We start from the raw sequence: 12575 nt of genomic DNA, 5'->3' as shown, positions 1-12575 counted from the left end.
CAAGGCTTTTTGTCTACCTTCAGTATTATCGCTTCTGACTGTAGCATTCTCTGGGCTCCCGGCATAGAACTCAGAGAGGTTGGGGAAAGAGAACGGTTACAGAGCGCAAGTGGCTTGTATTATTAATCGGTGGAAATGCGCTTCTTAAAACCAAAGTACTTAAAAGTAGACTGCCGGTGGTCTTTTACTCTCACTTTTACAATTAAGATTTTTAAATGCCAATCTAGCACATTATAAATATTAAAAAATACAACTTGAATCTCTGCAAATTGAACATACTCACTTAAAAGTAGCCAGAGTCCTGTCTCAGGCTTCACTTAATCACTAATCTCTTCCCATCTTCAAGGAAGAGAAACCACTACGCTAACTTCTAATACTATAGACCGGTTTGGTCTAGTCTTAAAAGTTGTTTAAATGGGATCAGACAGTATGGATTCTTTTGTGCCCCAATTTGCTCAACCTTAACAGTGTGCTATTCCATTTTTGTGAAGATACACAATTCTTTTGCTTTTTTCATTGTGAACTGAGTTTTCATTTTCAGGCGATAAATCTGCATTCAAGTTGAAAACCACTGATAAACCACTCCCTTCCCCCTCTCCCTTACCTTATTGTTCTATTGTTGATAAACTGTTGAGCAAACCTAGTTGGGGGCTGTTAAGAATGTTTTCGTGCCTGTCTTTTTGTGAGGATGTCTTTGTAGGAATAGAAGCGCCTGGTCACAGGCGAGTACTAAGTTCAGTGTGGCTGCCACTGCCAGACCGCTTCCACAGAGGAGGCTGGCCTTTGTCCCTTCATGGGTAGTGCCAGTGAGTTCCATTTGCCATGCATCCTGTCCACACTCGGAAGTTGGACGGATATTCTGTATTGCCCTTTCATTTTCTAAATGGGGAAACCAAGACCCCAATAAATGAAATCCATTTATCCAAGACCCCCACTTTGTAGTTACAGCACCAAAGACCCTGCAGTTCTGAGTTAAGCACTCCCCTCTCCCCTAACCCTGCTTTAACTGGTAAGGACTTATGCAAAGGAAAATCAAAGTGAGGTTTGATACATGGCTCTCTTTAAAGGGAGATTACAAAAACAGATTTGGAATTGCAGCGAGTTTGGATTTGGGAGTCAAATTTTAAAAATAGGTTTTGAATATGCTACTGTTCTAGAGTCAACTCGCAAGGACGATTTATTTAATCACATAGTTTAGGCCTATTTTTACATGCTAAATAATTGTAGATTTTCATTTTAAAAGATCATTGTTGGACAAGCTAGTTTCAAAACAAACCATTTGTTTTTTAAACCCTAGTTAGAATGTATTTTACTTTCTTAGCTTTAGGCAGTGCTCTGTAATAAAATTGAATCAGCTTTCAAGTACTATGCTTAGTGTGAGAGTTCTGAACTCAGAAGTCTGTCATTGAATTTGTTGGCTTGAAATGGCTCTGATTCAGCAGTGAGAAAGCCCAGTAGGTAGCCTTTGGGAAGGGAGGAGCACAGGGAAACTTTAAATTTGTTTTCCACGTTTAAAAAATAGGGAAACAAGTAGATATTTAAATATGAAAGGTTAGGTACAGGTGTTATGTAGCTGTTTTAATTTTAATTTTTGAAAATTTAAGTGTGTGATCAATTACAGGAAATGTAGAAAAGCTAAAATAAAACAATAAAGGAAACAGCATAAAGTATAATCACAACAGAATTTGGGAATCTGCTACACTGTTTGCCTTGTGGAATATTGATAGATATGAATATTGTTTTGAAAATATCTTACTCTCTTAAAGGTATGAGTAAATCTTTCCATATTATTAAATAATATTCATCATTTTATAGCTGTTTAATGCCACATGTTATAGGGGGGAAAGAGTCCCCAAGTTCAAATATATCTTTCAGAGACCCCTTTAGTAAGTCTTAATTGGGACAGAGACAATCGTTGTCTGGATGAGGGAGACCCTCTGCATAAGGGCATAATGTGTCCAAAGGATTCACAAACCCATTGCTAGTTAAAGAAAGAAAGGACACATAATAAAATTGTCGGAAAATCATGATTGGAAGCAGATCAGTTGATCCCAGTCGGAGGCAAGGTTACAGAAGTGAGAGACCAGGTTTAGGATACAGACATATGCAGATTAGAAAAGTTTACTGAATTGGTTCTGAGGTTTTTTTACCATCTGGGTCTGGGTGTGACACAAGCATGCCACCCGAGTACCCTGGTTTAGATCAGTGGAATACTCGAGCGAGTTCCTGATCCCCAGACTGCCCTTCCCTGGACCAGCCCGGACAGTCTGAGGGCAGAGCTTTTTTCCTCGAAGGTCAGTGGTCCCTCGTTGGAGGCAGAGACAATGTGGAGACGGAGATTAGATGTAGGACTCCTCCTGTAAACAGCCCTGGTGGTGCTTGGCTTAAGTGTTGGGCCCCTAACCACAAGGTTAGTGGTTCAACCCACCAGCTGCTTCGCAGGAGAAAGATGGAGTCGTCTGCTCCCATAAAGATGTACAGCCTTAGAAGTCTTAGAGACCCTACCTAGGATCGCTGTGAGTCCGAATGTACCTGGTGGCGGTGAGCTTGTTTGGATTTGCCTTACCATAAAGTGTAGCCTTTTGCAAACCTGGATTGCCAACTAACTGCAAGGCCAGCTCCATGGAAAGAAGGTGGGCCTTTCTACTCCTGTGAAGACTAAGTCTTGGAAACGCACAGGGTCAGTTCTACCCTGCCCTGTAGGGTCCCTACGAGTGTGCATTGACTCGATGGCAGTGAGTTTGTAGGCTGTGTCAGTGCCTGAAGGCACAAGGGGGCACCTATTAAATCATTCATGCCATCCGCTCATTTCTGTATCATTTTCACAGACCCCACAAGTAGCTCAATGAGTAAAACAAACCTCGTAGTTACTCTGAGACATTTCCAACAACATTTAAAAATATATAGTGTATCTATGTGTAAATACACATATATATCTATATCTGTATATAAAATAACAAGTGTTGTTGAGGCTGTTGCAACATTGGAAATTTTGATGATACTGCCACGTGTTAGACATGAAGTGGATGGATATGTGACTGGCAGTCCTTTTCCTGACATGTAATTGAAAACAAGAACTCAAGCAGATACCTTTTCTCTTGTTCAGTGTAGCATTATTCACAGGAGCCAAAAAATGGAGTGGAAATAATCAACAGATCAGTGGATAAACAAAACGGGATACAGCTTGTGCAACTTTTGTTAATAGTTGGCTATGAACAAAAGGAAATGACATAGTATGACATGGGTGGATTGTGAAAATTTTTGCCTAGTGAAACAAGCTAAGCGCCAAAGAATAAATGTATGAGTCTACTTATATAAAATATCAAAATAGACCATTTCATATTAGAAAATAATACCAGACTGCAAGACATCATGGATGTAATTAATGCCATCAACATGTGCACTTTGTCATGTTTGCCACAATTTAAAAAGTAGGTAAGGGGGGAGGATATGAGTGAGTAGAAATCTTTTGGACAGCACTGTGCATTTCTGTGACATCTGCTCATTCTGAAAATTGGTACACGAAGAAACCAGAAATCACTCGAGCATTCTACCTGGCCTGCCAGTCTGAACTGTGTTTGTGAGAAACCACATTCTTGATGTTGATAGCATTGTTCCTGGAAATGTTCATTTAACCTTGCTAGTAACTGAAATCTGCCCAGTGTATTTATTTGATTCCTGTTTTGTTTTCAGTTGTCTTTTAAATTGCGTTTCCATCATGTCCTTCCTTCATTAACAGCTTAAATCTAAATTTGTTTACTTTCTTGCTTTTTTCAGTATGTTGAACTCCTGTCTAGGAGATAGTTTATTCCTGGTTGCTTATGTTTTGTTTTGAAATGCTCTTTCAGCCGTATCCTGGTGGGAACCAGCTGTCCTCTAGTCTAGCAGGACTGAGTCTGCAGAGTTCTCCCCAGCCGGAAAGCCTGAGACCTGTAAACCTCACCCAGGAGAGGAATGTGTTACCTGCGACTCCAGTGTGGGCTCCCGTACCAAACCTCAATGTAGAACTCAGAAAATTAAATTGTAGCCCAGAGTAGGTATCTTTTTAAATAACTTTAAGTCATTTAATTTGCTTTGAACAAAACATTGTATGATTTTCAGAAGTAGCATGGTATTATTTCCCTGAATAGATTATTTGTTTAAAAAAAACAACTTTTCTATTTAATTTGAATAGCTTGCTGATGAAACACACACACACACACACACACACACACACACACACACACACACACACACACACACACCACCTCACCACCCCACCCTGACCTGGATTTAGATTTGGATTCCCTATTGCCTCACCCATGGAGAAGTTTATTTGGCAGCCTGCATCTGATGGTGACCAAGCCCTGAGGGACCCTCTGGGTGAGTGAGCTCAGATGTCACCTGGCAGAACCTCAGAAAGCAAGCGCTCTCTATTCGTGCCTGCTCTCAGGGCTTCTACCACCTAAGAATACGGTAATTCAGAAGACGCTCTCCTCCTCCTGGAGTCTCTCTTCCCTCAGAACCACAGCACTGTAGGAGAATTCATGTTATTTACAGTCAGTACTTTTTCTTTAGTCAAGGCTTTTTTAAAAAATTAAGAGGCTTTTTCATCCAAAATCTTATCTGGAATCAGAAAGATGCAGTAGGAAGTAGAGAGAGACTGAGGACTCTGTCTTAGCACACTCTGCCCTTCCTTTAGTGCCTGAGGGGGGCCACCATCGCTTCCATGGTGTGGCCTACCGGTTGAAAACAGCTACTTGCCTTTCTAAGTCTACGTGATTGGATGGAGATGAATCTGAATGATGGCCTTGTGGTGTGAGTGGTTAGACATATTACCCAATGGATGAATAGAAATCACACACATACACAGACTTCAAAAAGTTTGTGGGAAAATCCCATTATCTATATTTTGATTCTATTTTCCTATGAACTTTCCCAAGCTCTGCACGCACGTGTGTGTGTGTGTGTGTGTGTGTGTGTGTGTGTGTGTGTAACCCCATCGGTAGGGATTGACATGTATGTGTCTACCTAGGCAAGCTGTTTCTGTGAAAGTTTCCCTCTTTCCTAAATAGCACAACATGGCAATTGGGAGTGCAGTCTTTCCTCAGAGTTGGATCAACTTAGGTTTGTGTCATGATTTTGCTAATAAGTAGCTATGTGATTTGCAAATTTCTTCTCAACGTCTCAATACTGTCACCTCTGAGTCAGCAAGAAGGGTAGCATCCTGCATATTCAGACACTTTCTTCAATAGATGTTTATTGAATGCCTGAAGTTAAGTGCCAGGTACTCTTTGTAGGTGCTACACTAGAATAGTAAACAAAACAAAAATCTCTGATGAAACTTCACCTTCTTTACAGGGAGGCATTTTATAAACAGACACCAATGACTTCAAGGGTAAGCTAAAACAATCGAAGCCGCTACTAGAATTCTAGCTCACGCACGCAGGGTTTACGCCCAACTAGCTGTGTTAAACCGTGTGTCTGTGACCAGTGCACGGCCGCAGGCAAGTCTCTTAAGACAGCCCCTGTCTGACCTGGTCTCCTCAGGGCGCCTCCACAACGAGGTGCCATCTAACCAGGGACCTGTTGGGCCACTTTAATTCAATCAGAGACCTCAGCTCAAACGGTGACAGTGACTGCCATTGGGAATTCCCAGGGGGTGACATGAGTAGATATTCTTTTTTTTTTTTTTGCCAAAAAACATAAGACATTGGCTTATTGGGAAATTTTCAGAAAAAAATTGTCTTGGTGAGGGAAAGCGTCAGGAAAGTTGTAACAAGAAAATAGTTTTCATTGCATCAGTGCACCTATCCATTGTCTTAGGGTAGCAAGAGCTTATCTGTGAACATTTCACTGGGAAACCTCAATCCATATACCCTGCAGCCTTGATCGTGCCTCTTCAGACTCAATTTTGTTCCCCGCACTTGATACTGAACAGGAACATGATTTGAGTCCCTTAGTGACATAGTGGTTACACATTGAACTGCAATACTCATGGGCAGCTGTTTGAAACCACCCGCCACTCCACAGGAGAAAGACAGGGCTTTCTACTCTTGAAAAGTTAGACTCTCAGAAAATGACTCGAGCGCAGAATTTTCCGGGGAAGGGCTAGAGACAGAAACAAGTGTTTCTCAAAAGTGTATCGATAGATGTAAGATAACACGGGAAAGCAGTAGCTTCACAAGGTTTCTCTTTCCTTGTAGCATTACTATTTGACCTCCTTATATTACCCACTGCCATTGAGTTCATTGCAACTTAGAGTGACCCTTTAGACAGGGTAGAACTGCTCTTACAGCGTTTCCAAGGCTGTAAATCTGTGTAGAACCAGAGCATTACATCTTCCTCCTAACAATCAGCTACTGTGTTGCATTGGCCGACCTTGTAGTTTGAGCAGCTGAGTGCTTTAACCACTGCTTCACCAGCTTTCTCTCTGATAACATGATATGACCATGAAAAAAATCCTGCACATGGGTAACTTTTTAATTGAGGAGTACGGACAGGTGTTCTCAAGGAGTTAACTTTGATGAGATATCTGAATGAAGTGATTCTTAGCAAGGACTGTTCCAAACTACAGGGACAAACTGTGTGTGTTCAAGGACCAGCAATAAACTTGGGTTTAGTAGGACAGAGAGTGGTAGAGTGTAGTACAAAGTGAGCTCAGAGGCCTTGCAAGCTGTCCAGAGCTGATGTGGGCAGTGGGGGCCAGAGCAGCAGCCTTTCTAGCAGACTGTTAGAGCGGCCATAGGAAGAATGCACTGTTGGGAGCGAAGACGTGAATGCAGCGCTCTGCGTTGTTTCCAGCTAATGGTGGGCACGTGGAAAGTGGCTGGATTCTGCAAGTGTATTTTGGAGCTAGAGCCAATGAGTCTTATTATTAGATTGGCTATATGGAGTATTTTTAAAGGTACCCATACTTATTATTCTTATGCCTTACTCAGTCTCCTTGGAATAAGATTTTAGTCTTCAGTGTCTACAGAATTTCTTAAAGGTCACCTTTTAATTCTGTATTACCCGATCATTATCTTCCCCTCCTCACCCCTCAAATGCCCATGATCTTATATGTCTCTATTTAATATTAACCACTGTTCGTAAACCGAGCCCCAGTGGTGTAATGCTTTCCGGCTGGCCGCAATCTACAAGGTCTGCAGAAACCACTAGCTATTCCATAAGGGAAAGACATGGCTTGCTGCGCCAGTTAAGAGTTACAGTCTGGAAACTCATCGGGCGCCAACACAATGGCATTGATTCCTCTGCAGATTTTATTCCTTTTATGATACTTCTCGTTCTCCCTTCTTTGCCTGTTCCTGCATCGGTTATTTGTGCGCTGACCGTAATCCACAGCTGGGCAGACCAGAGAAACAAATCCATGGACACATATGTGTATAAGAAAGAGATTTATAAAAAAAGAAAAAGTTTCTTATACAAGAGCAATTGAACATTGAGAAAACATCCCATCCTAGTTCAGATCAACCCCATAAGTCCGATACCAGTCTGTAAAGGCCTCTTCAGACTCAGGAAACACATGCAATGACTCCGAATGTAGAAAATCACAGGCCAGTGGGTAGAAAGTCTTTGGATCCAGTGTCATTGGAAACATCTCAGCGCTGGCAGGGACCTCTGCATCCGGGTGGGTCCTTGTGTCTTGTCAGCTGCTATGTCTCCCAGGGTGTGAGCAGAGAGAGAAGTCTACCGCCTCCAAGGAGGAAGTGCCAGAATTCTCAGAAGGCCATGCCCATACAGAGGGCTCATTGGCTACGATCTGATTGACAAGTGGGACTCCACCCCTACACTCTTAATCCTCAAACTGACAAACAATAATGTGTCTACCACAACAGCACAATATAAAACGCTGAGCACTTAACTCTGTGAGAAGAACAGTGCTGCAGTGAAACAAATACACAATAACCTCCGACCCCAGAGAGAGAAGGCAGGCCAGGTAATAAGCAACTAAAGAAATAGAGTGCGGTTTCTAGCACAGCAGCGGGCATAGATCTCGGGAACAGACAAAGAAGTGGAAGCTTTTAGCAAGTCTCATGGGCAGAGCCTAAGTGGTGAATAAGGCAGTACAGCAGGAGCAGAATCATCAGACCGCAGAACGGCAGGAGCAGAATCATCAAAGACGCAGAGCGAATCTTTGCACTCATGTTCTCTACTCCCTTTATTCACACTTACCGGGCCTACCGCCTTCACGAAAAAAGTGTTACTCACCGCACCCCACCTCCCTGCGCGCACAGAAGAAATAACGTGTCGTGAAGGACACCATCCAGAATGAAGTGTAGCCATTTGTTTTTGCAGCCCCACCATCATTTCAGTGCCGTGCCTTGGGGGCTCGCCCACTTTGGGAACGCCTGCCCTACATGGTGGTTAAAATGAAGCGATTGGCTTTCTTCCTTTCTTTAGTGTGTGTAGTTTTCTACCATGAAGATGATGAAACCTTAATTTAGGACATTTCATAGTTGTGACATATGCATCCAGGTTGAATCAGGATCTTCCTGGTTATAGTTCTGTAACTTACCCAGGTGTTTATCACTTATACCCTTAGGTGTTCTTACTCACCTCCAACTCATACCTACCTCAGTATATTGTTGTTTGTTTTTTCTCATAGCTAATGTTAATTCATGTTGTTTATGGGGTTTTTTTTGCAGTTCCTTTCGGTGTACTTTGACAAATATTCCACAGACGCAGGCTTTACTGAATAAAGCTAAACTACCTTTAGGATTGTTGCTACATCCCTTCAGAGACCTAACGGTAAAGTACCCATGCTTTAAATCCTTGTTTGTGCTGACGTGTACCTGTGTGCAAGATACTTAGACTGGATACTTTCTTAGAATATTTATCCTCTCCCTTCTTTCATTTTGTGTGAAAGATAATCCTTTTTGCCCAATTCAGTTCTGCAAACATTTTCTGAGCCACTCACTTTGTGGTGGGCCCGGAGCAAGCAGTGGGGTTGCTCCTAAGAAGTCCTTCTCTGATGGGGCAAATGCACCGAATAATTGCTGTATGTCACTACCCAGTGCTGCTGGGAAAATACCCCAGTATTGGGGTACAGTAGCACACATGGTCTACAAAAGAGGAGGCCAATTGCAGATTGAGGAGTTTGGGAAATTGGGAGAGGCCAGAAGCTTGATGAGCTGTAGGAGTCCCAGGAAAAGGGCTGTATGGTTGTTCTCAGTGGCACAAAACCAATGTGCTTCTGTAAAATCAGAGAAACCCTAAATGCCTGCAGTCTGTTGCATTAGAACATTACTTGGTTCTGGTGTGGACGGTGGGCGCTGGAGGCGCCCGGTGTGCAAGAGTGGAGCGGCCCGGCAGGGTTTCCTGGCTGTAATCTTTGCAGAAGCAGATCTTCAACCAGCCAACCTTCGTAAGCCATCAGTGCCACCCAGCGACCTTATAACGAACGTTACTTGTCGACGTTTCCCCAGTGTGTTTGGTTTCACAGCTTACGAAATGTTTATGCATGATTCTGGTGTTTCATATGAAAGCTTTGTATTTAAACGAAGTTTTTCATCAATCGTTTTACCAGAGACATTTTATTTCTTCTTCATAAAGTTGTGTTTCCCCTTGCACTTTGCTGCTGCAGTGGTTCTCGCCCCCTCCACTCAATGGCAGTAGATTTGGGTTTCGATTATGTCAGATGCTGAGGACACAAAGATGAGTCAGCTTTGTCATTGAACTTACTTTCCTGCTAGGATGTATAGGAAAGAAGAAATGAATAGAAAATCAGGTTAATTATAATATGTGATAAGTTACTTGAATGTTTTCAGCCAATACTCTTTTAACCTTACCTTAAAACCATGATAATTCGTTTTCTATATACACAAGTGATGTTTTTTCTCCTTTAACATATTTGCTACATTCTGGGAGCCATCTGTACTCTGGCTACACTGTGATGTAGACTTTTCATTTTTTCACAATTGATGCATATTGACTTGTGTAATAAAAATATATGTGAAAAGAAATTAAATGCAAATATATGTTTATTATTGATAAGAAAAAGTCAGAAAGGAGATAGAATAATATGTGATTTCCTAACTTTTTTGCATATTTTCCAAATTTTCCACACTAAACCAAGCCTCAAGAGATTGATATTATACACACACACACACACACACACACACACACTCTTACAACTCTTGTCACATCCATAGGTGAATTTGTACATATGTTGCCTTCATTCTTGTCTAGACATTTACCTTTCATTGAGCCCTTGGTATCAGCTTCTCTTTCTTCCCCACCCCACCTTAATATATATATTTTCAGACACATTTTGCTTGATTTTGTGGGCACCTGGCCTCCTTTCCTGTCAGGTCGTCACGGCAGTCCAATGAGCAGTGCCTGAGAGTCTCACATCAGCTGTAATCAGTAAATAAAAAGCACGGTATTTTTATTCTTTAGGGTCAATATTTCTCACATTTTAGAAAAGTTTTATTGGCACTTAATCTATATATCATTCAATTCAATAATTCAGGTATCTCCAAAAGAGTTGTACAGTCATTACCATTATCAATTTTAGAACACTTTCTCCTTTTTTGCCCCATGGTTTAATCACTTTTAAAATGAGTTGTGTAATCACCATCAGTTCTAGTGCTGCCTCCTCCCCCCACAGACCTTGTTTGTTCCCCCTGCCTGCTCACCCTCCCCGTCCCCACCCCCACTCCTACTCCCTTGCAAACCTTTGCTTCGGTTCTTATCTCTATGGAGCGATGCTTTATGCGGAAACATTCAAAATAAATAAATAAATAAATAAAATGGTCAGGATAAAATAATACAAAGATAAAGAAAAGACCACCATGAATATATAAAGGGCCAGGGAAGAAACTTTTGTCATGGAACAAGCAAGAATACTTGAACCTAGAATTTCAGGTTGGGTTGAAAGGGAAGTCAATGACCAAGCATCAAGTTCGGTCATTGTCAGGATTCCAGTGACCCCTCTGAGACAGGAAAGCTGTTGGAGACACTGTCTGTGGCGTGTGGGGATCTACCTCTATCAAGTGAGTTTTAACTTACCATTTCTTGTTGAACAGCGAAGCTTTTCTTGTGGACGAGTAACCTTTCTTGTCTTTGATGTAAGGTTGTCTCAGGGATCAAGTTTAGCCTGTGACAAGAGTGGGGAAAGCTATGAGAGATGCTTTTGTGCCTAGCTGGGTGTTGCGAAAGTGCTTGTTTTGAACCATCTCAAAGCAGAGTTGTAGCTTCTGTTCTGCACGTGCAGCAAAGCGGCTCATGTTGTGTTTTGCCCCGGGGTGGGTGCTCTCCTCTTGCTGCAACGTCTTACTTTTATCTCCTAGCAATTGCCAGTGATAACGTCCAATACCATCGTGCGGTGCCGATCTTGTCGAACATACATCAACCCTTTTGTATCCTTCATTGATCAACGTAGATGGAAATGCAATTTATGCTATAGAGTGAATGATGGTGAGTTTCAGATTCTTCACATAAGTGCATTTTAATTATTATTTTTAAAAATCTTCTGACATTTGTTATTACCTGATTTCTTTCTCCATGTTAATTAAAATTTTTTTTTCGTGCCATTTGTTAATGGAAGGAAAATAAGGGGACTTCAAAAAATTCAGTGTAAAAAGAGAATGAAAAGTTTATAGAGTTTTTCCAGGATCTTTTTGAAAGCCCCTTCTGTAGTTTAAGGACATACTTTGGGCTGCTAACCATAAGATTGGCAGTACAAAACCCATGTGCCACTCAAAAGTTTATTTAATAAAACAAACAGTAAGGGTCATGAGGTGAAGTCATGCAGATTTCTGATGATTGCCCCTGACCAGCTGGCCTGTCATCTTTGTCTTGTGATTGGTTCATTGTGCTCGGTAGAGCTCTGCACACGCTGTGTTTCTGTGTGTCTGCACATGAGTCTGCCCCTCTGTTGTCTCTGTACCTACTTCTTAGTTCTCGTCATTGTAATTATTTCTAATTTGTGTTTCTCTGATGTTTTTCCTGTTATGTGGTATGTTAAATTGGCACAGGCATAAGAAACAATATTACCTGCATTCTGATTTCTGAAAATAATTTTTTTATCATTAAGTGTTTACAAGACTCTTCATACCCCTCATAGAAATTGTGCTGAGGAGGGTTTTTATTTGTAGGTGTATGTGTGTTATTACAAATTACATTATTAAATTTGTACTGAATTTTTATTTCTTATGTAGTACCCGAGGAATTTATGTATAACCCCCTTACTCGATCATATGGTGAACCTCATAAACGACCCGAAGTTCAGAATTCAACGGTGGAGTTCATTGCTTCTTCAGATTACATGGTAACTATTCAGTACTAAAATCAGTCATGGAAAAAAAATGAATAAATAAAATCAGTCATGAGTAAATTAATTACAGGTTGTCCCTAATTTATGACCGGGTTCTATTCAGTGATTCAGTCTTAGGCTGCTTCTAATGTAGCCAACTACTCCCTGCCCACCCCTCACCCCCAATTATTATAGCAGTATCTTTATATAAAATTTATAATTTTATAAATTTGTATGTCATTGTTAGGTGCCGTGAAGTCAGTGCTGATTCATAGAGACCTTGTGCCATCTTCACACTGTGGTTTCATACGTGTATACATTAAAGAACAAGTAAAGC

The 12575-nt window shown here is 41.3% G+C and overlaps 1 protein-coding gene across 2 annotated transcripts in view; it reads left to right on the top strand.

The window, feature by feature from the left end:
• Positions 1-12575, top strand: part of SEC24B (SEC24 homolog B, COPII component) — a 91269-nt gene that overhangs the window by 52713 nt on the left and 25981 nt on the right. For both annotated transcript variants that reach the window (XM_075543938.1, XM_075543939.1), the window contains 4 exons: positions 3849-4033; positions 8628-8730; positions 11274-11400; positions 12144-12253. In XM_075543938.1, the coding sequence (XP_075400053.1) occupies positions 3849-4033; positions 8628-8730; positions 11274-11400; positions 12144-12253 (525 nt within the window). The remainder of the gene's footprint in view (positions 1-3848; positions 4034-8627; positions 8731-11273; positions 11401-12143; positions 12254-12575) is intronic.

Source organism: Tenrec ecaudatus, chromosome 3, assembly GCF_050624435.1.
Source record: "Tenrec ecaudatus isolate mTenEca1 chromosome 3, mTenEca1.hap1, whole genome shotgun sequence".
Lineage (NCBI taxonomy): Eukaryota > Metazoa > Chordata > Mammalia > Afrosoricida > Tenrecidae > Tenrec > Tenrec ecaudatus.
Note: the sequence above shows the minus strand (reverse complement) of the source record. Positions and strands in the feature narration are given on the sequence as shown.